The sequence below is a fragment of the Eptesicus fuscus genome, chromosome 5 (assembly GCF_027574615.1).
Source record: "Eptesicus fuscus isolate TK198812 chromosome 5, DD_ASM_mEF_20220401, whole genome shotgun sequence".
Taxonomy (NCBI): domain Eukaryota; kingdom Metazoa; phylum Chordata; class Mammalia; order Chiroptera; family Vespertilionidae; genus Eptesicus; species Eptesicus fuscus.
The window spans coordinates 43,530,916-43,556,681 of NC_072477.1; the positions used below are offsets into that span (position 1 = coordinate 43,530,916).

A 25,766-nucleotide genomic window follows, 5' to 3' on the forward strand; every position below is an offset into this window, starting at 1 on the left:
CCTAGCTGGTTTGGCTCAATAGATAGAGCATCGGCCTGTGGACTGAAGGGTCCCGGGTTTGATTCCGGTCAAGGGCACATGCCCTCGGGTCAGACCAGACCAGGATGCAGGCTCCATCCCCAGTAGGGGGCATGCAGGAGGCAGCCAATCAATGATTCTCTCTCATCATCGATATTTCTATCTCCCCTCTCCCTTTCTCTCTGAAACCATAAAAATACATTTAAGAAAGAAAGAAAGAAAGAAAGAAAGAAAGAAAGAAAGAAAGAAAGAAAGAAAAGAAAAGAAAAGGAAGAAAGAGAGAAAAAAGGAAAGAAAGAGAAAGAAAGAAAACCCTCAGAAGTTCCCCAGAATAAAAGCAACACTTTTATGTCCTTCCATGGCGGGGTCCCTCATGCTTTCTAAACATGTCTCCTGTCTTCTACATGGCCTCGCCTCCAGCCAGAGTGCTGCCCCTGCGTGGCTGCCCTCCACCCCCTCAGCCTGGAACCCCTCACCGTCCTCACCCCTGATCGTCCTGTGCCTACGCCTCTCCTCCACGAGGGCGTCCCTGATCCACACCCACAGTTAAATGCTTGTCCTCCTGAATCCAAGAGCACCTTTTCTGTGCTGCTCTTGCACACTCAGCTGGTGTGTAAGGTCTGTGGAGACGGCAGCAGGGCCCTGCACCCCTCCGTCCCCTGTAGCCCCACCTGCTGTGCCTGTTGTGGAAGGAAAGGAGGAAGGCAGGGGACTGCCTGAGCATCCACACACACAGGGCACTGAGCAGGTACCCACGGATCCAAGGCAGGTCCGTCCGATGCTGTGTCTGCTCCCTGGAGGGCCAGGGAGAGCAGAGAGGCTCAGAGAAAACCCAGTTGGAGCACCTGCAGGTTAGCAATGCCAACCATGAGGAGGAGAAAACATCAGGAAAACAGCAGCCCAGGCATGTGCCATGGGGGAGAGGAGCTCAGAAAGGGCGTGTGGAGGTGTGATTACCTGGTGGGATCTTGCAGACGGTGGCGGGGTGCCAGCCATAGCGCTGGTTACAGTTGGGGGACTGCACGAAGATGGCGCTGTCGCTGAGGCACTCTGCGAAGACCTCCCCTCCGATGTAGTACAGCCGCACGCCTCGCCCTGGAGAGACTCGGGTCAGACCAGACCAGGGTGCCTGGCCCCGCACGGTGGCCCAGGGCCGGCTGGGCTCGCACAGGGGCAGAGCCAGCCAGGCTCCTGGTCCTTCCCAGCTTCACCAGGCACATGGGACCCAGAGCGCAAACCTAACCCACATGAGGGGGCATGAGGGGTGAGGCTGTGTTCCTAAAGCCAGAGGCGGCAGATGACGAGAGGGAGAGGGGCCTGGGGTAAGCCTCATTCAGCCTCTGCCACGGACCAGCCACAGCCTCAGTGACTTCCTCCAACCTCTGAGCCTAAGTTCAGATGGGGACAGTAACGACATCCCCCTCACAGGGGTCCTGTGAGCCACAGTAAGTGCCTGCAAAGCGGCATCTGATTTCTGCTACTAGTGCCCTCCCCTCCAAGATCCAGAAATCTGTTCAGTCAACCTACAGAGCTCCCTCCCCGAGGCAGCAGACGCCAGGAGCCCTTCACAGCAGGGGTGACTTACTGCCACACTATACCTTTCTCCCCTCAATGCAGTTTTCAAGAACATTCGTAGGTTTATATCATTTACCTCTCCTTCATCTCTTAAATCCACTCCAGATGGACAGAAATTATTTTTAAATTGGCTCTGCAATTCAAGCAGTTACATAAACACTGACAATGAGTTCCCCATGCAGCCCCGGGGGGGGGGGGGCAGGGGGAGTGCTCCCTTCTCCTGCAGGGAAGGGCTCCATTCAGCTCCTAGGGAGGAGGCCCCGGGGGCTGGAAAACGGAGCCAGACTACAGGCACAACGTCAGGTGGGATGGAAACCAGACGATGAACTGAGGGGCCATTGGAGGTCCTCCTGTCTCCTCACCCCATTACTGTCCCATCCCCCATCACTACCATTCCTTCTTGGCTCAATGTTATAGGACAGACTTGGGGTTCTCAAGGAAGAACCTCTGTGCATGCCCATCAAGAGTGGGAGGCAGTCCTGGTCGGGTAGCTGTCTCGTACACAAAAAGTTGTCAGTTCAATCCCTGGTTGGGACACATATAGGAAGCAACTGATCAATGTTTCTCTCTCACATCAATGTTTCTCTCTCCTTTCCTCTTCTCTCTCTCAAATCAATAAAAATATATCCTTGGGCCCAGCCAGTGTGCTCAGTGGTTGAGCGTTGACCTATGAACCAGAAGATCATGGTTCGATTCCCAGTCAGGACATGCCTGGGCCCAAGGCTCAATCCCCAGTGGTGGGCATACAGGAGGCAGCTGATCAATGATTCTCTCTCATCATTGATGTTTTTATCTCTCTTTTCCTCTCCTTTCCTCTCTGAAAGGATATATACATGTATCCTTGTGTGAGGATTAAAAAAAAAAAAAAGTGGGAGGCAGAAGTGGAGGTGGGGAGCCCCAGACCAAGAGAACAAAAATATTTTGTTAGAGTAATTTTTAAAATATTTTTAAAACATAGAAAAATATAAAGAGAAATCAGCCACTCCCAAGATCAGTATCTTTTTTTAAGTAAAGTAACGGGAGGCCATCTGGGAAGGACGCGGGCTCAGGGGCAGGGGCTGTCTGTCACTGACTGTGTCACGCTTGCTGTCTGGCCCCTGCAGGGCTCTGCCCCTTCCGAGCAGCAGATTATTCCCTGAAAATGAGCACACGGGTCTACCCATGGCTTCCAAACTTTTCTTCTCCCAACTACAAAATCCTCTCTTCACCTGTTAATGCCCAAGATCTAACACACACAAGCAGCGGTGCTCTGGTCCACGTGGGCCTGACCCCGCTGCCCTGCCCCGTTCCCGGCTTTGCCCTGGAGCCCCTCGACCAACCCTGGGGGCTGCGGATGCTGCCAGAGAATACCCCCCTGCACCCACTACAGTGCCAAGCATGTCCAACTCGCGGCTGGCGGGCCGCATGCCTTCATTTCTACGGCCCTTCTAAGCGACTCTGGGTCACAGAATTATGAATATCCTTAGTGTGACATTTTTATGAGCAAACCAAGTGGTAAATACCAAGGCTTCATCGTCCCTGGCCTAAGTAACCTTTTCCTGTGTTTTGGGTGTTGGGAGGCAGAACGCCAGCAGCCGTGGTGTCCCAGCAGCGGGCAGTTCATACTACAAGTTGCTAAAATCATCATAATCGTGTGTGAAATTAACAAACAAAAGATCACACCTCCAAGACGGACGACCCACCTATCCACCCATCAGTCGTTTAAGTGCACAGTGACTAAGAGAACCGCAAATGGTGCCTTTTGTACAGATTCCCCTTTCTTGTCCCCTTAAGTGAAGTGTTTTCCTCTGTGGCTTTCAGATGTTCAGAGACGCTCCGTCTGTGTCTGTGAGTGAGATGGCCAAGCAACCTGAACTCTACCTTTCTGGCCCCTAAACGAGACAATACAGAATGTGAGGCAGGGGCTGGGGCAGAGTCCTCCCCCCATTCCCTCGCAGGAGGCCCAGCACGGAGGCTGCACTGGGCCGGGCCGGGGGGGTGGGGGGGTGGGACTGGAGCAGCCCCTTGGCCTTGCTCTTACCAATGTGCCTCCGTGTGAGCTCCACGGCGGCGTTCCTGTTGACGTTGGAGAGCAGCCCGAGGCAGAAGCGCTCCGAGTTGGAGGGGTCGGTGAAGCCGTCCACTGTCATGGAGGGCTGCGAGGCGTGGAATGTCTCCCCGACACGCTGGTTCAGCTCGTAGTAGGAGATGGAGCACCAGAAGGCTGGCTCGCAGTAGGTGACGGGCTGCAGGTCTGGGAGACAGGCCAGGCTGCGGGTCAGTGCGGCCCCCAGGCCCCTGCTTCCCCACGGGGTCCCCCGGATGCTCCAGGAGCCTGTTTCTCTACCTCTCCGAGGGCATTATCACCCCAGCCCTCATGCCTTTTATTGTCTTGCAGGATCCCATGGGCCACAATACACAGGTGTTGGGAGACGTGTCCCACCAGCCCATTTAGTTTTAGTTCACAGGGCCCTGTCCGGCCTGGCCTGGCCTGGCCTTGGGGTGAAGCGGTCTTCAAGGAGGTGCTGGGCCCAGTGCGCTCACTGCACCGACACGGTCACCTCCCGGCCTTTCTTCCAAGGCCCTTAAGTGACCCATGCGGACCTCTGCCCCCCAAAGGGCTTTCTGCCTTTGGCTCTGCCTGCTCTTGGGCAAACCCTAGCCTGTCAAGCAGCAGCGGCCCAGCCTCGAAACTGAGCAGCCCGGGGGCCCCGCGCTGTGCAGTATCGGAGAGCACAGGGCACCTGGCGCTGTCTGCAGAGCGGGCCGGCCCACGTCTCTCTCTCCGGAAACCACCTCTGGATGCCTCCAGATGCCACCTGCTGGAGTGGCTCAGACACAAACGCGCCTGGAAGAGATTCTGCGTTTGTCCTAGTTGTCCGTCTCTAGTCCCCATTCAGGGCTCCTCAGAGCAAAACGCCTTGTGGGGTGTTGGTTCTCTTTCTCAGAAGAGTCGGGAACCCCTGAAATAGAGGTTCCCCTCATGTGATCTCCCATGACCCCTAGCCTTCCTGTCACCTCCAGCCATTCCGGGTTCCCCAGCCGCCCCTGTCCTCCTCCTGCCCACCCCGGCATCACCTCTCACCTCCCCGCACTGGCCGGCACTCGTCACTCCTCACTCACATCACGTCCCCAGTCCCGCCTCTTCCAGCTGCCTCTCTGCACTGCCCGCTGCGCTGGCTGGGAGGCCGAGCTCCCCACATCCTGCTCTCTGCCTGCGTGGCTGGAGGACCAGGGAGCCCCTGCTCATTCTCCCCCATCTCAGACCCCCAGCCTGATCACTCACTCTGGCTCTGACATATATTTGGGGCCTGGCGACCTGGGTATGTCCTGTGGGAGCTGGTGAGAGGGCCAGGCCAAGTCTCAGCACAGGCCTGAGACCCCTGCTCCCCACCTGCCAGGCAACGTCCTGGGGTGAGAACCCACAGGCCCCTCTGCTCACCAGACCTTTGAAAGTGTGTAAAGCCCGAGAGAGAAAAACCAGAAGCTGTTCTGAGAGGGCCCACATCTCCTGGGGTCTGTGCACACAATCCCTTCTAAGGGCAGACACTGTGTCCACGCACGGGAGGTACAGACCAGTAATGGACATCCGTGCTTGCACGCAACACACACCCAGAACGTGTCAGCCAGAGAGTTAGGACGCCTAGATCCGGTACTCAGCCGCGGCACTGTTGGCAGTCTGGGCCAGATACCTCTTTGTTTAGGGGAGAGGGAGACTCTGTGCGTCACAGGATGGTTAGCAGCACCCCTGGTCTCTATCCACGAGACGCCAGTAGCACCCGTCCATCTCACCCTCCCAAGCTGTGGGAACAAGAAATGCCCCCAGACATCTCAAGATGTCTTCCAGGGGACAAAAGCCACTGGTTAAAAACGATTGCCCTCGCTGTTAACCAGGTCATGGAGCGCCAGCCTTAAACCCAGGTGGACTCGAGCTCACTCTCGACTCTGGCACGGACTCGCCGTGTGGCTGAGCAAACCAGTCCCACTCCGAGTTCCAGCTTCCAGATCCCCTGCCCCAGCCACCGGAGCGGAGAACCCTTCCCACCACCAGGCGCTGTTCGTGGAGGGGCGGAGACGACTCCTAAGAAGCACAGAGCACGCATCAAACACGCGAGAAATGGTGTGTACGACTATAATAACTTTGACTATTTGAACTTGAGAACATCCTGTTCCTGTCCTGACCTCCATCACCAGAGGACGCTTTGCCCCTTTCCTCTCTTCCCAGGGGGCAGGGAGGGAAGGGAAGGAGGCAGGAGATCTAAGCTCCTCCGTGGACGGGGAGTGATGAGGCAGGAGTGACCGTGGCCTGTGGCTTGTGCGCCCGAAGTGGCGCTGAGCCACATCCGGCTCAGGCTTTGCTGGATGCTTCCACATTCCAATGAGATAAGCTATATTCTAAACAATGTGGTCACTAAATGTGAGCTGTGTTGCTTTGGAAACCTTAAAAAATAAATAAACCCAAGTGCAATTCAAGCCTTCAAAGTGGCTGGGCAACATGTCAGGACCAGAGGTATTGGGGAAGGGCCGCCGGCCGCCACTGCCTACAGGCAGGCTCTGCTCATCTGGCTGTGTGCCCTGGAGGATGGGGAATGTGGCTTCCCGCTCTGGCCTCAGTTTCCCAGTCTAAGAGTACCTGCAGTGTACTAGAGGACAGCCAAAGCAGACCATCTAGGTCACTGTGCTTCGGGCATGAGTTGGCCTAAAGGTGCAGCTGTGACTGATCTGGGCTGGCCCTGGTTGCCCAGCAAAGTGCAGAACAGAAAGAGTCCTCTCCCCAAGTCATAAATCCCTTCCCAGCACCCCAGGGCTTAGACAGGCCGAAGACAGACAGTGAGGTTCCCAGGGACACTGACATAGCCCACCTACCAAAAGCCGCCGGGCCACCTGTCAGAGGGCGTGGAGCTGGGACCTCGCTCTGGAGAAGTATGGATTCAAGATGTCTCAGAACCAGAGAGGGGCTTAGGGACCTGGCCCAAGAGGTCCTCCCAAGCAGGTCGGAGCCCTTATCCAAACATCCTGCAACTTGCAGTCACACACACTGGACAGCGCTGCGGAAAACGCTGGACGCAGGAGCCTGACACGTAATTAAGGAGATGCGAGTTTGAAGGAGCCGCACAGTCAGGCCAAGACGGTCTGGAAGCTGCCATTTCAGAGAGGGCTGTGTGGACGCGTTGACCTGCGTTCTGAACCAGAGCAGCACCCTCAGCCACAAATTTATTATTCTCTGCAGACAATTAAAAGCCAGCCATGCCTTCCGCCTCTCTCCTCCCCACCACCCCTCAGCTGCTTCCTCAAGGCACTTCTGCAAGAGGAGCAGCAGACCCCAAAGTGAGATCACCACCGCCGAGTTCTGCCTTGAATGGCACTTCATTTTTAAACCTCGCATACGCCCTCATTTCTTTCCCACCTAAAGACTTATCCACATCATGGTTAAGTACAAAAGAAACAAAAAGTCAGGACCCTGCAAAGAGAAGGCTATAAATGGGATAACCATAAAATTATAGCTACTGAAAGAACCCTCACCTTGGCTCTGAGCTTCCTAGCAGACAAGGCAAAAAGGGAGAATATGCTACAAAATTCTCTGGTTGGTGGACAGAATTCTTACTGGTTCTGCGGGGGAAACAACGCTTGTCTTAGCACAGAATCTTAAAAGAAGTCTATCAAGGGGGTAACCCCTCCCCTACTTCAATCAAGCCAGCCAGCCAGCCCTGGTTTTCGAGAGTTTCCCAACAAATGCAGAAACGATTTTACATGAGGTTGCTTCTTCAAAGGAACCTGAAGACATGCCATCCAAAGGCTACTCTGGGAGGATGACTCTGTACTCTGGTGAGATGCCTTGCCCCAATGGAGCATGGCTCTGCATCTCTAGGCCAAGGGCTTGGCACACCTGGGATGGTAGATGATGGAACGTGCCCAAGGCCTTCCCTGCTCGCGGCCAAACTGCTGAGTCTGTGCTAATCTCTGTTCCTGGGGCAGAGGTGTCAGAGACGCAGGCACCTCCAGCTCCAGCCGCGCTCGGCCCCCTGCCCCTACCAGTGCGATGTCGGCCAGACTTCTCGAGTGGCATGGGGCACTTAATTCATGACTGGCCCCCTGCCAGTCTTACACATTGGCTGGCTCCAGTTTTGAGCCCTATTCCAAACTGGCATAGACTCTCTGTTTTGTTTAAGGAAAAGAAAACAGAATAAAACCCAGAAGGCAACACTTGGATTAAGGGAACCCTATTAAAAACATGTGCAAGAAATCCAAATCCGGTAAAGGAAGGGGGAGGCCAGAGGGGAAATTAACTTTCTACTATAAATCGAAAGCAGGGAGCAGGCAAGGCCAGGAGCACGGCGCTGCGGGCGAGAGGGCGAACCTGAAGGGCTGGCGTCCTCCGGGCGCTCCTCAGGGTGAAGCAGCTCTACCTCAGGCCGGGAGGCTGCACGCAGTCCCCACCTGCCTTCACGCGGCCGTCTCTCCTGCTGTGCCCTCTCCCTGGGATCCCCATCCCCAACTGCTAGGGCCCCGCTCCGTGGCTGTGGAGCATTGCCTGACCCCTCCCTGCAGGATGGGCCCCTGTGTCTGAGCCCCCTGCGCACCTAAGCGCTATTCCTGCAGGCCCGGGCCATCTGTGTCCCCGCACCTGGGGCACCCATTCCAACCCATCTCGCTGAAGATGAGGGCCACACACCAGAGTGTACACAGAAGGAGCCCCACGCACTCAGCCTAGCACCAGTTCACCGAGACCGAGAACCATGGCAAAGTCTCAGAGCAGGACCCTCGGGAGTGCGAGGGCACAGCCGGCAGCTGACTTCCTGCCATGGAGATCCCGGGACTCCCCTGAGGGGAGGCCTTAGGAAAGGCCAGGTGCAGCAGCAGGAAGGGCCTGGAACTGGACCCATGTCCTCTGTCAGGGACCTAGGGTCGTCCCGCTGCGCTGCCACCAGCCCTTCTCCTGGCAGGAGAGGAAGGCACCTCTGCCCGAGGCCTCTGAGGAACCGTCACCTCCTTAAACTCCGCTCAGCTGCTGCTCTGGGCACTCCCTGGTACCCCGTTTCCCTAGGTCAAGGCCCATCCCGAAATGTCTCACTTAAAAGCAGAAAACAACTTACTCACCAGCAGGATCCAGATCCTTATCATTTTCCTTTCTTCCCACCTCCCTCCTCCCTCCTCCTTCCTCTCCAACTGCCCAATCCTTCTGCCTTCGGTGCTTAGGAAATTCCAGGTGACTCAGGCAGCACGGTGTGTAATAACAGGAACATCACCTGCTCACATCCCCCCCACCCCGAAAACAAAGCCCTGGGGGCTCCCGCAGCCCCTGGCGGGAGGCTGAGCTGGCTCTCAGTCACACACTGGAGCTCCCGTGAGTCACCTGAAGTGACTTTACGGCGGTGGGAGGCCCAACCTTTCGCCTGGAGTGGGGAGGAAGTGGAGGAGGAGCCAGATAGCCTATGTCTTACTTCTTTTTGTGTAATAATTTCTTTGCAGGAAATAATCAGATGTCCTGAGATGTCCCCATCTTTCTCTAGGAAGCACTTGCTGTGTGCCTGTCCTCACCTTACTGTTTGGGACATACCGCCTGGTATACGGGCCGGGAAGAAGGAACTCAGAGGCTGCCGCTGTGGGCTCCCTCCCCGCCCTCACCCTTTATTTGCCCTTCAGCCCATTTCTGACCAACTTCAACTTTGTTCCACCAACCCTCCCCATACCTGCTCTCCAAAGGATGCCCTTGAACTCCTGATGTCAAACTCGGGGTCTCTTCTTACATCTCATTTTGTATCTCTGTAGGACCTCCCTGGCATCTCCCATCCCTCTGGCTGCTGTGGCCCCATCCTGCACCTGACCCTCAGCTTCTTTCTCAACCCTGTCCCTCCCGCAAGGCACCCCCCTCTCTTTCCTTCTTGAGCTGGGTCTCCCTCTCCACTGAATTCAGCCACTCCTACAACTTCAGCCGAACCTTCGTCAGTGTTTCCACAGTGCGACCTCTGGGTGGTAAATGGGATTATAAGACAGAAGTGATGGAACAGTGGTCAGGTCCCAGGGAGCGATGCTGATCTAACAGGCCTCCTTCCTGCAGGACTTCTCGGAGGCTTTCCTACGCCAGTGCCTTAGGGGCCCGTGAGAGGGGAGTGCAGGCTTTCCAAATTCAGCGGATGACAAGATCCTGTCTCCTGACCCCATTTTGGGAAAGGCTGTCCACCAGCTTGTCCTCGGAGCTCCACCGGCCCTTTCATGCCATTCCGTCCATCTGCAATGTCCTTCCCTCCTTCCCTCCTCATGGCATCCTACTTGTGTGTCCTTCGGCGTCCAGCTCACACGTGTCGCCACAGCGCTGAGGTCTTCCCATCCCATCCGGCACCTTCTTCCTTGGCGTATATGTTCCTCCCTCCTCTGTGCTTGCTCCCTTGGCATCTGGCACAATGCATCCCAGGTGGACACGGACACCTCCAGCCACTCTGCCAGGCTTTGAATCCTAGTGCCATCCCCAGCTCTGGACCACCAGGGTCAGTACATACTGGGAACCCAGCCGGTGCTGACGACATGAATTCATACATAGGAGACACTGGCAAGCCTGTCCCCACTGGAATACCACCGCTGCCTCCTGCGGCCCCGCAGGGTACTTCATCTGCACCTACTGCTTGTTTTACACTTACGCACAGTCCTGCCTTCTTTATCCCAACAAGGCCACGAGCACACCGATGGCAGGGTCTGTGAGTCCTCCTCAAATGCCCCCACCCGGACTGGCACACAGCCACTGGGGAATGAATGAGTCAGGAAGAGACAGGTACACGTGGGCAGGTTCCCACCCAGGGACCACATGGGACACAGTCTTCAACGTGACATTTGTCCCCGACTATAAGTTAATAAATGCCCTTCTTGAGCCCTGTTCTTCTGAGTAAGGTGGTGGGACGAGGGAAACTGGTCTCAATGCCCCTGCAAGGCAGTGCCCTGCTGCAGAGGGGAGCACATGCTCCGGGTCCCGAGGCCCGAGTTCAAAGCCAGCTTCCCCACTTACTAGCTGCGTGACCTGGGGCAAGTTAGTTAAGCAGCCTGCCTCCTGCTTTCCTAACCTGTGAGATGAAAAACTACCAAGCCACCACCTTAGACAGTCGTTATGAAGGTTGGCCCGAAACAATGAGCGACACAGGAAATGGTAAGTTCTCAAGAAATGTTTGCCATTGTCACCACCGACGTTTCCTCCCTTCCAGCTCTGAGGCCAGGAGTCCACGAGACTTTATGGGTGGAATGAAGCCGATAGCTTTAAGTGGATGAAGGTGGGGGGTGCGAGGGCTTGAGAGAAAGCCAAGCCTGTCGGCACTGTGTCTCACCATGAGTCCCAACCCTGACTCGGCAACTGACTCGTCCCCCCACTCAGACCTTCCCGGCAGAGTGGCACCCACTCCTTGCTTTCCCAGCTCGAGGCCTGTTCCTACCTTTGGAAGAAATGACCTAAGAATTCTCAACCCTCAGACCAGGGGCCCGAGGGATGGGGAGGGAGGAACGTGTCCGCAGGGCACTCTGCCGTGGGTCCACGTTGGAGAACCATCCTGTCGTCCTAGTCCACACAAGGCAGACAGGAGTTCACAGCAAGGGACAGCCGTCCATCTGACTCCTGAGTCAGGCAGCGGGGTTTCCGAGGCGAGCCTGCTGCAAGGACTAGGAGGGGGAAGTGCTGCCGGGGTCACGGGGTGGGGTAACTTCAAAGGCCAAAGCCCAGAGTCCAATTCACAATCATGGCCTTTCATTTCTCAAGTGTGAGCGTGGCTTCTAGCCTCCAGAGTTTTGTTTCTCATAATCCAATCGGTCCTCTCCCACTGCATGTGACCTTCCTTCTCCCAAGCCCAACACTCACGGTGATATTATTTTGCCAAGATGTTAAGACAGATCTCTCAAAGTCGCATTTCACACTGCCCACGGGTCAGCCCACAGTACGGGGTTTTCAAGCCTCTCTCACTGTTCCAAGGGATGGTTTTCTTCACCTGATGCTATCAGTCAAGGCCTGGAAACGAAAGTCAGGCCAATCCCCTCCGATCCACCAAGCCTGGGGGTTAACTCTTTCTTTTCCTGAGGCACACATTAAGCCCCAGCAATAAAGGCCAAACACAAAACCAAACTCACATTTTCCTCAGGCTGCCAGGCCAGCACAGAAAGCATCCCCTTCCATCAAAGTGGAATGGATGTTTCGTTGGCTTTGAGCCCCTCAGCAGGCCCCACACTGGAGCGGAGGTCTGCTCTGGGGTAGAAAAGGAAACCTCAGAAAAACGGACCCAGAAGTCCACGGGCTGAGGGAAAGGGTGAAAACGATGGTCCCGCTGCTCCAGAGATCAGGAGCTGATGCAGAATGATCACCGAGGCACCAACATAGGGAAATGTGTTTACCGAAAGCACAAGGAGGAGGAAAAGCATTAAAAAATGGGTGTGCGCTAGGACAGTGGTTCTCACCCTTCCTAATGCCGCGACCCTTTAATACAGTTCCTCATGTTGTGGTGACCCCCAACCATAAAATTACTTTCGTTGCTACTTCATAACTGTAATTTTGCTACTGTTATGAATCGTAATGTAAGTATCTGTGTTTTCCGATGGTCTTAGGCGACCCTGCTAGCGGTTCTCAACCTGTGGGTCGAGCCCACAGGTTGAGAACCGCGGCTGTAGAGCCTCAGACCAACTGCACTATGATCACAGGGGCAAGGCACACATATCTGTGCTGACCCTCCAACATCAGGAGGACTGTGATAAAGCAATAAAAATGGTTTGGGGTGGAGAGATTGTGGGCAATTTTGCTTGTTTTCCAAGTTCCTTGTATGGGTCCGTTTTAAATAAAAATGACATCACTGTAACATGAAATGCTCAGATAGACTCCAAGTAAGTGCATCTGAAACCTCTAGGAAAGTTGGGGGCTGGAGTCGGCTGCCCATGGCTTCCCATCCAACCACGCACATACGCTTGGCTGAGCACAGACCCTCGGCTCCTGGGCACGAGGCTTGGGGAATTTTCACTCACTCACGTCTCAGCATCACGGGGGGAAACACAACCCGGCCCAGAGCTGCCTTTCCTGACACCGCTGTTCTCAGGTTTCCCGTTTGGTGGGTGACCCCAGAATCCCTGTAACCAGAAACCCGATGGGCTGAGCTGGCCCATGTGGGGGGCTGGGGCGGAGCCTCACCTTCAGGACCCCCTCCTCACACCGGCCACCTGCCAGGGCTGCAGCTAGAGGGGAGACAGACACACCGACGAGCAGACACTTACCCAAGTTACTGTGTGCTGGGGACATCGGGTTCGGGGATAGGTTTGGAGAACCTGCGAGGTGAGACACAGGCGTGAGGTTTCATAAAAGACTCTTGGCTGGAGAACCCAATTCCTGACATCAAGGTGGGGCAGCTCAACCCAGCAGAAAGCAACCCCGGGCTGACCCTCCCAGGCCCAGGAGAAGGCCCGTCGCCACATCCTGGCCCACCCTGGCCCTCCACGGGCCCAGGTGACGTCATCTGTGGGACATGGACGAGCGGATGACCTTGAGGTCTCTGCCACGACTGACAGGGTGATGCTCTTCCCCAGGACCCACGGCACAGGGGTCCCGAGTTCCCAACTAGGGAACGGACCCTACACCACACCCTCCTGCCCTGTGAACTGTGCCCCCAAGAAAATAAGAGGGGGCGGCGAAGGCCCCCTCCCCAGCTCCTCAAAGCCCCAGGCAGCGAAGGCCAGCTGTCCCACAGTCACTGCTCTCAGTGGCTCAGGCACCTGGAAATACCATTCCAGCCATTTCCCCAGGTTTCAGAAAACTCACCAAGCTGCCTCAGAAATCCCGCAGCTCAGCGGCCAGGCTGACATTTTATAGAAGACACAATGCTGTACGTGGCAAAAGTCCAAACCTACACAATTCTTCCTACTCTGTGACCCTCTCTCCACCCCTCAGCCCCAGGAAAGAAACAACCATATGGCATCGACCTTCCAAAAACCCAAGTGAGTGCCGTACCTTTCCACAGGGCACAGTGGCACGTCCCTCCTCTGTCCCTGCACCACGGGGCGATGGAGAGTTGTTCATTTATTAACAGCCTGTGGGGCTGGCGCCTCCCTGAAATCTCCCAGTCCTCATACATACGCCCCCTCGAGCTGGTCATGGGGGTTTGTTCCTGCTCTCGCATGGCTTTCTTCTTCTCCCCCAGCACCCAATCCACTGGGGCTGTGGGGAGTCCCGGAAGAAGCACAGCTTCCGAATCAGGGGCCCCGGCCATGCCGCCAGGCATTAGCTGTGGGACTTTGCTGAAGAGCTTTAACCTCTCTGAGCCCTGACTTTCCCCCTCAGGCATAAATTGGAAATAACACCGTCTATTGTGTGATTTGTAGGCATGAAGGGAGATCGTGCATGTAACACTGCCTTCACCGTGGCTGGTACCTAGCAGGCACTCAGTAAAGGCCGGCTTCCTATTTTGTGGGGGCTCACGAAGACCCAGGAAGGCTGCGGAACCTTCTCACGGATCTGAGCAGACTTGTGTGGTAGGGAAGACCCAGGACTGGACAAGGGGATCCTCGGGCTCCAGCCACCACATCTCAGTGTCCACGGGCACTGGACTGGTTTCCAAACGGACAACTTTGAGTGAAGAAGGGAGAATGAATAGGCGACCCCACCCGCTCACCCACAGGCTGGCCGGGGTCCACAAAGCCCTGTGTCCACTTTCGATAAGTCACTATGTTCACCACAGGGCCCTGCAAGTACATTTATGGGAGGAGGAGGAGAAGAAGGGAGAGGGGACAAAGAAAGTGGGGTGGCAAGGCGGGTGCGGAGGGGGCGAAGTGGCAGCTGCTCAGCCCCTACACAGACCCTCTCCTTTGGCCTGTTTTCTTTTGTAACAGGAATCATTCCACAAACATGAGAGCAGCAAGGAGGGACGAGGGAAGGGAGAGTGAGGAGAGAGGTAGCATCTGGAGAGATGCTGTTTAGCTGGCCTGCTTCCCACGCCAGCATTTAATGGCTGCGAGCTTGCCATGGCCACTTGGCATCGAGTCCAGGAAGGTCTTCAATGCATTCCAGCAGGGCTCACACTGTCAGCCACTTACCCAGGGGGAGAATTTAGGGGGGGGGGTGCTAAACCCCAAAGTGACATGATGCCCAGGCTGGGTATCAAGCAACTACGTTTACAGTGAACATGCGAGTTGCTTCCGTCCATCTTTCAGGAATCGCACACTCTCTTTTGGGCTGTGCGCAAGGCAGGTGGCTATGTTTTGTCTAGCGGCTCTGTGGGCACAAGGCATGCCCGCCATCATCGGAACGGAACATCTGCTTGGCTCCCTCCTCCTCACCCAACCGCACATTCCATGTGGCAGCTGGGGTTCAACTCAAGAAACCACTGGTTTGGAGCCCATTTGGTCCCATAATAAATGACATGGGAACATCTGGAGATGTGGCTGGAGACAGCTGGGGTGGGTCCCTCACAGGAGGAACACACAGATCACATTTGGTCACCACACAGAAATAGATGCTTCGGGAGCCTGCCTCCACCGGCCAGCGGCAAAGACCCGCCCTCCACTCAGGCTCCGGAACTACTCCTGGTGATGGAGCCCACCCTCCACCCCACGGCCAGCAGCATCGCACTGAGGCACAGACCCTGCTGTCAGCCCGCAGTGGCTCCCCACCAGCTCCCGGCCACACCTGCAGCCTCGAGTGACGTGCCCTCCTGCCTCTCCGCATTCTGGAGGAGTAGGCTCTGGTCACACCGAGTGTTCACTGTCCCAAAATGCACCAGGCTGTCCCGCTTGTGCCCCCAGGACTCTGTCTGGCACACCCTTTGCCTGACAGAACGACTTGGCTGAGACCTACCATAGCTCCAAGACTCAGCTCAAGAAAAGCCTACACTGCAAGGTACTGCTCCACCCAGCACTTGCCCTCTAAGCTGGATTCGGGGCCCTCTCTGCACCCCGGATTCCTTGTGGCGACTTCCATCAGGGGGATAGAGATGCACAGTAACCGCCCTGTCTCGTCAGTCTCCCACCAGCTCTGAGCAGCCCAGGCCCCTCCTCAGTCCCCAGCCCCTGGCTGAGTGGGTGTTCTACAGATACTGGACAGAGGCCCGGAGGGAGGGTGGGAGAGAGAAAGAGGGCAGGAGGGAGGGAGGAAGGGGAAGGAGGGGGGCAGGCCCTCAGGATTCAGAGCACACGCCGGCAGGACTCTGACCTGCATCCATGCTGTGGTTCATCTGGTGGTCACTGGTTTCTCCATCTTCACTCAGGTAGCCAGGGGGTGGGGTTTCTGAGAATCAGAAGGAAGGGGTTTGTTAACTGGCCTCCACGGCTCGGAGAGATCTTTGGCAAACGCTCGCACATTCGCACCCTGTGCCGGTGGCCGTGCTGGAGGGATCCTGGGCCTCTCACAGCAAGGACACAGCTCCTGGTCCCGCTGTCCTCTGCCTCCCACCTCAGGCTCCCCACCCGACCGTTACCTCATTCCCACCTCTGTTCACACCACCCACTCCCAAGTCTGAAATGGCTGTTTCTAGAACCTCTGCCAGGCTGACTTTACCCCCTCCTTCGAGTTCAGGTTGACGACCACCCTCGAGGGAGGCGGTTGACTTGCGTCAGCCTCGCCCGTCTCTGTCCTCCCAAGGGCGACCCCTCAAACCAAACCGCACGCTGGCTCCGCCGCCTACTCCTGGGCAGGTGCCTGGTTATACGGTGCCTCTTTAGGGGACCTCGTAGCTTCCCGAGTGGGTTGCGAGTTCAGCGGCAGCAGAGACCGTGACCCCCGGCCCTGACGGAGCTTCCTAAGGCTGGCTGAGTGGACACAGTGCGGGGCCTGCCCCTGGAGAGCCGCGGCCCCGGGGCAGGATCTGACAGGGCTGCGTCTGTAAAGTGCGTCTCTCCTGACGGCGGTGACCCACACGTACAGGCCTGCCGTCAACCTCGGCCCAGGAGGTGAACGCTGGTCCCAATAGGACGCTCTGAAAGGAACACAGCATGGCCCCTGCCCAGCAGCCACCGCCCTGCAGGGGACCGGCTGCGGGCTGTCTCCCTGGACTCTGCTGGTTCACACGTTGTTTGCCTGTAAGTGAGGGGCTTCTGAAAGCACCTGCGCTCTGACAGTGGGGCCCCCTCCTCCCCGTGGAGGGAAAACGCGAACTGGGCCTCCGCCCCCACCCGGCTGTCACGCTCAGCGGCTGACTCACAGGCCAGCTCTGCCCGCGCCCACGCGGCTCCGAGCGCCCACGGCCTCCGCAGCCCCCGGCCGGCAGGGATCCTGCCTGAACCTCAGCTCCGGCCTCAAGGGCGGTGAGGGGAACACAGCATCGCTATTTCCGCTTCCAAAATAAATGACTGCACTGAGGCCGGGCGGAAGGGTCACACCGCCACTCCTCGGAGCCAAGAAAAGCATCGTTAGTAAGCGGGAGCCAAGGCCACGGGTCCTCTCCCAACAGGGATGTGGTTCTGAGTCAGGGGCCAGCGCTGTGTGCACAGAGGGGGTGGCGGAGGCCCAGGGGGCCCAAGCGGAGCAGTGGGACCCATGTCCCCAGGCCGGCCCGCACTGCCAGTACCCACCTGGAATATTGCTCTGCGGCTCGATGCCCGCGGGGAAGTTAGTGTTTTCGGGGATGGAATGGCTGTAGTCGTCCAGCGGGGGGAACTCGGCCGGGATCTCTGTGTGGCGTGGCACCAACACCGGAGGTAGAACTGCCCAGGGGAGACAGAGTAGAGGTGAACCAAGGCCCTGCACCCCCAAATACACTGCAGACCCTCCCTCAGGAAGAGGAAGGAGGAGAGAAAAGGGGGGAGGGGAGGCGGTGACACGAAGCATCTGCAGACCCCAGAGAGGGGGCCATACCTGGGGTCTCTACCCTCTGGTAGTGGTAGGGGTTCACGCAGACCTCGTCCTTCTTCATGTTGAAGGCGAACTCACACAGCTCCATGGCCCGCAGCTCATGGTGGCTGTGCAGGTCGGGCCATCGCCACAGGCGGCAGTAGATGACATGGGGGAGCCCTTTCCGATGCGACACCTGCAGTCGGCCATCCAGGGACCTGCCGGGCCGGGGAGGAGCAAAGAGAGACAGTGAAGTGGATGTGGCTCGCCTCCTCCGAAGTCCTGCCTGCTGCGGCCCGAGCGAGCCCGCTGGCAGGGACGCGGGAGCCCTCCCTCGCTCCCTTCTCCCCACGCCGAGGCCCGGAGGTCAGGGAACGCTAGCTCAGTGCTGGACGGGATCCCGGGAGGACACAGAGGCCCACCAAGGAAGGCTGCGCCTCCCGGGCCGCAGAGCGGGCTTGGCTCCCCCAGGCCCTGGGGGAGGACTCACCCCCCCCCCCCCCCCGCACACACACACCCAAAAGGAAGGGCACTTGAGCCCCGGTCTGCACAGGTCCACGAGCCAGGGGAGGGGGGCGGGGGCCAGGGATGAACGGGAAAATGAGCTCTTTCGGTAAGTGCATGGGTGACAAAGCACACAGCACGGCTCTAATCGCTCTCAACGCTCACCCAGTGCCTCCCTCACCCATCAGAAAACAAGAAAAACCAACACAAAAACAACTCCAAACATGTCTTTTTTAGGTGACATTTCTGATGAGTTGGGAGAGAAAGAGGGACACTAAAGGGACTTGGAAATGGCGAGAGCCTACACTGCAGCCCTCCCAGGAGTCCCTTTCGGTGTGAGGGTTGGTTACAGGGGGACCCAGGAGTCACCCACAGGGCCGGGCCTGGGCCGAGCAGGAGCCGAGCCCCCGGCACCACACTCAGTTCTGCGGCTGTCCCAGCCCGGATGGGCCAGACACACGGCAAATGGCAGTGCCCTGTCCCTGTCAAACCACGTCCTCCGTGGTGACTCAGCCTCCGAGCAGCTGTGACCCCCACCTCTCAGGCCAGGCCCAAGTGTGGTCCCAGGACCAGCAGGTCAGGTCCACGGAAGCTCGTGTAAAAGGTAGCGCCTACCCACCAACTAAATCAGAACCTTCCTTTTTATAAAATGCCAGGTAACTGCATGACAAGCTCGCTGGGCAGTAGTCGGGACTGGGCAGCTCAGGAATGGCAGGAGCACCGTCAGCCAAGAGCAGGTGGGCAGGCAGGCGGCTTGCGGAGGGGCAGGAGGCTTCAGATGATGTCTAGTCCCAGGCAGGCAAGGGGAGTCTAGTCACACACACACAATGTTAACACGTATTCTATGAACACCGACTGTGGCACCGGGGACAGAGTAGTGGGCACGGCTCTTCTACAGCCGGGCGGGGCTGACCGAGAGGCATTTGCGAGCTCTCCCTCCCTGTCCCCGTGTGACGGAGGGCACCCGTTTGCCTGAATAAATGGGACTTACGGGCGCTCTCTGAGGAGCAGGCAGGAATGGGGCAGCCAGTGGACATGATGAAGGTGACTGAGGCCAAGGTCTGAGTGAGGTGGACTGTGATGTGGTCATCATGGGTGTTTGTAATTGAGGGATGGGAAAGAGGGTCAAGAAGGGGGTAAAAGAGGACAGAAGGTTTATCAGACCCGTAGGCAAAGAACTTCCGTTTCCTGATTCCTCATCCAGTCCTTTCTATGTTATGTGGGCTGTTTCCTCTCAGGGCCTGAAGAGCTTGGCTGTCTATCGGAACAACTATGGCACAGAAAGCTCCAGGCAAAGAGGAGGGAAGGAGGGGAACGGAGGAGAAGGGGGGTTAAAGGGGAGGGGTACGGGGGAAAGGGGAGAGGATAGGAGAAGGTGGTGGAGGGGAGGAAGAGAGGAGGGACACAGAGAGGAAGGATGGATGGGGGAGAAAGGGGAGGCAAAAGAAGGGGGGACGAGGGTAAGAAATGTCCTTCAGGTCAAATAAAACAAACTGAATAGAGGCATTTATCTCTGTTCTGCCCAAAACTGTGAGTAGGAAAATAGCAGAAGAAAGTGGAACGCAGATGGCCGAATGGGAACAGACAGCAGAGTGGCGAGAGCTGAAACCAAGCACCTATCAGAGGAAGTCAACAAAAGTGATTCCATTTGCGCCTCAGAACCTGGGACTCGGGGGTTGAAGGCACCACACACTTGTCAGGATGAGGCTGAAAACAGGAGGATGGGTTGAAAGTTTATAGAAGAGGCAGTCAGATCCCATCCCCCATTTCCAAGCCCCCACAAACAGGGCCTCCCCAATCCTGCGAGAGGCCATCCATGCCATGTATGGGCAGTATTTTCCAGAAGTCATCCGGTCCGCGCCCCTGCTTCTGGGCCATACAATCCCTAACTCATGGCATGGATGGCATCATATTTTCTCTGCAGAAAATAATCTGGAGAGGGGGCTCTGGATGGGGCCACTGGGGCACAGCTTGGGATGAAGGTCAGATGAGGGCTGGGATGAGGGTTCCTGGAGGCTCCCTTGCTCACTTGGTACCTAGAACAGTGACGAATGGCTCATGTCCCCACCCCCTCCGGTGAAGAAATTAAACAGCTCAGCCCATAAGAGACCTGCAATCTGACAAAATGACTCTATACCTGCCAGCTCCCCCTATACAGGGTATAGCCCACCAGCCAACAGGCTGGAGCATTTCATGTGTTTTTATTGCCTCACTCTTAAATATGAATGCACAGCCAAAACCCAGCATTTTAAAGAAAGCCACTGACAGGAGGCACAGAGGAAGAAATAAGGAGGGAGGGAAAAGGCAAGTCTGAGGCAAGAAAGAGGAAACTTCCAAAGTAAATAAAACAGAACAAATACTACTCTCAGGGAAATAAGATATTGCAATCCTAAAATAGGAACCTTTATAGACTATTAAAAAATAAAACCTCTTGGAAACAAAAAAGAATATAAATTAAAAATGCAAGAAAGAATCAAGTCAAGGACTTCTTGAATTCTTAAACTATTATTTACATTAATTATTTTGATAATATAATTAATTTTTAAAAAACCAGGGAGCTACAGTAATCAAGGCAGTGTGGTCATGACAAAAAACAAACAAACAAACAAACAAAACCCCCGAGAAAGAGATGATGGAACCTAAGAAAGTCCAGAAATAGTCACATATATCTGGACAACTGATTTTGGACAAAGGTCCAAAGACAAAGAGAAAGGGCAGTCTTTTCTATAAATAGCGCCAGAGGAGTTGGGTATCCAAATACAAGAAAAATGAACTTCAATCTACACTGGCCCCCAATACAAAAAGGAGCTGAAGTGGATTCTAATATAAAGCTGAACACAATGCAACTTCAAGAAGGAAACAGGAGAAATGCTCTGTGACCTTGTGATAGGCAAGCATTGCTTAGATATCACACCAGAAACACATTCCATTTTTTAAAAGTTGATAAATTCGACTTTATCAAAATGTAAGCTTCTGGTCTTTGAAAGCTACTGTTAAGAGACTAAAAAGACAAGACACACATTGGGAGAAAACATTTGCAAAGTACCTGTCTGATCGAGGACCTATGTCTGAAATGTATAAAGAACTCTATAAACTCAATGTTAAGAAAACAACCAACCCAACTATAAACACGCACCAAGAGCAACAAAGTCATTTGACCAGGATCACACGGGGGAGGCCAGCGCTCCTGGCTGCCAGGCTGGACCCGACGGACAGCAGGGAGACAGGCATGCTCTCCAGCTCACGAGCACGTGACCACTGGGCTGGCGGGGCAGTGTTTTCCAGAAGTCATCCGGTCCATGCCCCTGCTTCCGGGCCATACAATCCCTAACTCATGGCATGGATGGCATCTCATTCATTCCCAATGCATCATCAACAACTCCTCTTGGTTTAGCCTGGGCTGCCCAGAGCCAACGCAGGTAGTCAGTCCTTCTTCTCCCTGTCCTGCTCAAAACACACGCAGATGCTTTCCAAAGTAATGCTAGTACCAGCAGAGGGGGAGTTCCAGCTGCTGGACTGAATTTAGCTGATGTGTCCGTCACACACCCTCACGCGCCACACAGGGCACCCAGCCTATTGTAAGTGAATCCAATAAACAGGTCTTCATTCTGAGCTGATGTTACCATAACAGGCTCAGTTGCAGGAAAGGACCCATTTGTGACCCCCTCTCCTGACCCAGCCTTTCTTGTGGCCCAAGACCAGCTGCTGGGCTCAGACTGTCTCAGGAGCCTGGCCTTTGCCTCCGCCCCATCTGTGACAGAGATCTCTTCTCACACCCCCGGCTTCCTGACGAGAGGCCCCCCGAAAGTCTTTCTCCAGCAACTCCCTCCAGCTCCTTTGACAGAGGTTTTAATTCTTAAATATATTCTTCACCAGCTGAACCATTTCCTGTGGCAGGAAATTAGGTTTCCTCCCATTGGCTCCAAGTGGGACCCATAAAGTATCCCAAAATGGTGGTAGGAGCCACAGCCAAGGATGTGGACATGCTGGAGTCCAAAGCCAACAGTGAGGGGAAGCCTGCCAGAGGCTCCCGGGGGGAGAGGGCAGGGCTGGGCCCACCTCCTGCCGCATGCCACTCGTGTCCTCTCTTACCAGTGACCCTCTCCCCACCGCCATCTGGAGGCCGATGGGAATGCTGGTGGATCTGGACGTGGGGGTGAGGGAGGAGAGTGGAAGCAGAGAACATAAGCTCCAGAAACATACAGAGATCTATTCAGCATGAACCGTGTGCCAGGCACACAGCTACCGTGTGAGAATACAAAACTGACAAAGCCCAGTATATCCTGCCCTCAGAAAGCGCAGAGAACTTAAGGGGCTTGCCCACGGCCAAATAACTTGTGAAAGGCAGGGCCAGAATTAAAACCCAGACCAGTGCTGAGAAATGGAGGGTGAGGAGTGGGCTGAGCAGTACTTTTTCTGCTACCCCATGCTGCATCCCTATCAGGGAATGGACCTCTTAGCAATCATCAAATAGTTCTGAACACCTATCATGTCCCAGGCACTGTGCCGGTTACCTGAGTCAAAGAGGTGAACAAAAAGTAAAATTGTAAACACTATCGTATTTCCACTGAAACTGATTTTGTTTAGCACACATCCAATGAGAAACTTTCTAGCTTCTTTCAGAAACAGGCTTTCTCTTGTCCTGCCTATTTTGAGTAGTAGTAACAACAGTGGGCAGAAGTTACTGCCACGCTATGCCAGGCACTGTGCTGGCCACTTGATGTCTGCAGTAGGTGGAATTAGTCACCCTCTTTGTACCCTTGCCCTTTGCTGGATGGCTTTGCTGCTCCTCCTCCCATGGGTGGAGTGTACGTCCTTGTCCCTTGACTTTGGGCTAGGCCAGTGGTCGGCAAACCGCAGCTCGCGAGCCACATGCGGCTCTTTGGCCCCTTGAGTGTCCTAACGCCACTTCTTCAAAATAGACTCGCCCAGGCTGAAAACTGACTTCTGCGCATGGGCCACGAAGTTTCAATTGCACTGTACGTGCGCGCCCGCACGTGGTATTTTGTGGAAGAGCCACATTCAAGGGGCCAAAGAGCCGCATGTGGCTCGCGAGCCACGGTTTGCCGACCACTGGGCTAGGCTATTGCTTTGGTCCATGAAACATCAGCAGGAGGGGTAAAGTACCATCGTGTGTTTCTGCTTGCCCTCTTGCACCACCTCTGCCCTCACCATGGGAAGAGCTTTCCTGGGGCAGCTGCTGCCCCTCAGCCTGGGCCCAGGAACCAACACAGGTGGAAGAGACTGAGCCAATCCTGCAGCAAAGGGCCAAGCCCAGGTGAGCCACAGAAGCATGAGTCAGCATAAACAATCATTGTTTTGGGGTGGTTTGTTACCCAACACTAGCTGACCGCTACACTGACTCCACCACCCGTCTTTCCGATTAACTTGCAAGTATTACTGGTGAAGAAATAGAGTGTCTAAAAGGTCACCCAACTTTGCAAAGGTCCAGAGTTCATCTAAAATGAAGTCAGGCTTTGTGACTCACTCTTCCCTAAGTATAAATGGCTTTAATGCCATTTCCTGACCTTGACTAGAATACCATGATATGACTTAACCATTTCAGGAGGACATCGTTTTTATTTCTAGAGAACAACATCCCTGTAAGGCTTTCAGAATCAATTTGCATCAAATATGAACTTATACCCAAATGCTCAACTAACGTTAATTTTTTGAAGTGGCCCAAGTAGCATATTGACAACTCAGTATGTTATCAATATCAAACCAAACCTCTGGTATCCATTTCAATGCAATTTATTCTTTGTCTTTACTTTTCCCCTAGTATCTGCTACATGTTAGTGTAAGAAAAGGGGGTTAGTTCCCATTTTGGGTCGTTACCAATTACTACTACAAAGCCACACCCATACCCACACTTCCCGGAGCATGCAGGCTGCAGCTGGCAGGTCCATCTGCTCTGAAGGCCTATACTTCCCTCCCACACCAGTGGCATGAGTCCTCACCTCTTCCCCTTGGACAACAAGCAAGCTAGCCTGCTAGCCCCTGTTCACAGACCTACAAGAAAATCTTTGCACGCCACTCTTCCTGAGCTTTGTATTTTATGTGGGTTTTGTTTTCATTTCTTTTTTCTTTTTCTCACCCTACCTAATAAAAGAGTAATATGCAAATTGACCGCACCTTCACTATGCCTAAGCAACGCCCACCAGCCAATCAGGGTGAGTATGCAAATTAACCCAACCAATATGGCGGTTAATTTGCATATCATGACAGCGCAGGAAGAAGCCAAGCACTGCAGAAGGGAGTGAAGCTGTGAAGAAGCAAGAAGGCGGGGCCGGTGGAGAAGGGAGGCAAGCAGGCAGGGCGAGGGAGAGTGCAGCAGGAAGCCCTATTGCAGGAATCTTCCTGCAAGGGGCTACTAGTTCTAAGATAAAAACAAGGCCTGAATGATTTCAAGTTTGAGTTAGGTGTGCACTCATCAAGCCTTCTAAGAAGGCAGAAAAAATCCTGCTGGAGACTTTAACAGGCCCCTTGCATTGGTTCCACTTGGCCTCTGAGCAGTGGTCTGTCCTGAGATATCGCTCTCCCTTCTGCACCTTAAAATGCAAGGATCAGAAGGTGCTTCTCCTCCTCCACGCCATGGACAGCCCAGGACAACTAGTTGATAGAGCAGCAAATAGAAAAGCCCTGAAAACTCTCCTGCTGGGAGAGTTTTTATTTGAGGGTTCACCCGGGATCACTTCCTTTGGGTAAACATAGCCCAAAACCAACGCTTCCTTTGTTCTGAGCAGAAGATCTGCTGCGGGCTATGCGCTGAGCCACCGGCAGCAGGTGACACACCGCAGAGGCCTGCCGTTCAGGGAACAGTGTCCTGGTCAGCGGAAGCTCGGGCTAACTAAAAGTCCACCTGAAAACCCACTTTGGAGAACGACAGACAGCAGGTACCTGTGGACTCTTGAGAGCATCTTGCCGAATCCCTTCCTTCCGTGGTTGAGGAGACTGAGACTGAGGCATTAAGAGCCTCCAGGACACCCAGCAAATGCACTCAGAGCACAAAGGCAGCCTCCCAACTGCTATTTTCCTGCAGCCGGGCTTCCCCGCTGATGAGTCTGAGAAGTGCAAGTCCACTTTCCCGCCTGGTGAGTCAAGTACGACGAAACGTATTCTTTTCTTTGTTGTTCTGAATCTTTAAGTTGCCTGAAGGTCTCACGCTTTAGGATGGCAAAAGCTGTTTTCAAAAATGAGCTGAGCCATCAGTGCCTCTGGGTGGACAATGTACACTGTAATTCCTGTCCTATCATTGCAACTTTCTGAGATTTGAAATTATATTAAAATAAAAAGAAACTGAGCTTTGAGCTATACGCTGAATATACTATTCTCAGACACTTTCAACATTGTCTTTGGTGGTTGGTGTTTAAATACACTGAGTGGCCAGATTATTATGATCTCTGAATGCATAATAATCTGGCCACTCAGTGTATATCTTATATAATAAAAGGCTAATATGCAAATTGTCCCCTCAACCAGGAGTTTGACCAGCAGGCAGGCCAGCCAACCGCCCATGTCAGGGTGGTTGGCCACACCCCACCCATTCACGGGGCCAGGCTGGCCGGACCCCACCCATGCATGAATTCATGCACTGGGCCTCTAATATATATACACATACACATACACACACACACACACACACACTGAGTGGCCAGATTATTATGCATTCAGAGATCATAATAATCTGGCCTCTCAGTGTAAAAAGCAATGTCTCCAACGTCAGTTTGTTCTGTTCATTTGGCCCCACCGAGAAGGAAGCTGGCTAGGTGAGGCTTGTGGTGGGGTAGGTTCTGGATAATTGAGGTTTCACTGGAAGCTCTGCCACAGTGACCACACGCTCTAGCCCAGTGTCATAATGTCCTCAGCAAGTTCTGGAAGTACTCTAAGCACGTTTTTAATGTTCCCTGAGCAGCTG

The 25,766-nt window shown here is 54.8% G+C and overlaps 1 protein-coding gene across 1 annotated transcript in view; it reads right to left on the reverse strand.

Moving 5' to 3' along the window:
- Positions 1 to 25,766, reverse strand: part of SMAD3 (SMAD family member 3) — a 116,617-nt gene that overhangs the window by 8,579 nt on the left and 82,272 nt on the right. The window contains exons 2-7 of the mRNA XM_008139097.3: positions 17,369 to 17,562; positions 17,086 to 17,217; positions 15,728 to 15,802; positions 12,802 to 12,852; positions 3,614 to 3,826; positions 976 to 1,113 (exon numbers count right to left, since the gene is read on the reverse strand). Coding sequence (XP_008137319.1) covers positions 976 to 1,113; positions 3,614 to 3,826; positions 12,802 to 12,852; positions 15,728 to 15,802; positions 17,086 to 17,217; positions 17,369 to 17,562 — 803 coding nt within the window. The remainder of the gene's footprint in view (positions 1 to 975; positions 1,114 to 3,613; positions 3,827 to 12,801; positions 12,853 to 15,727; positions 15,803 to 17,085; positions 17,218 to 17,368; positions 17,563 to 25,766) is intronic.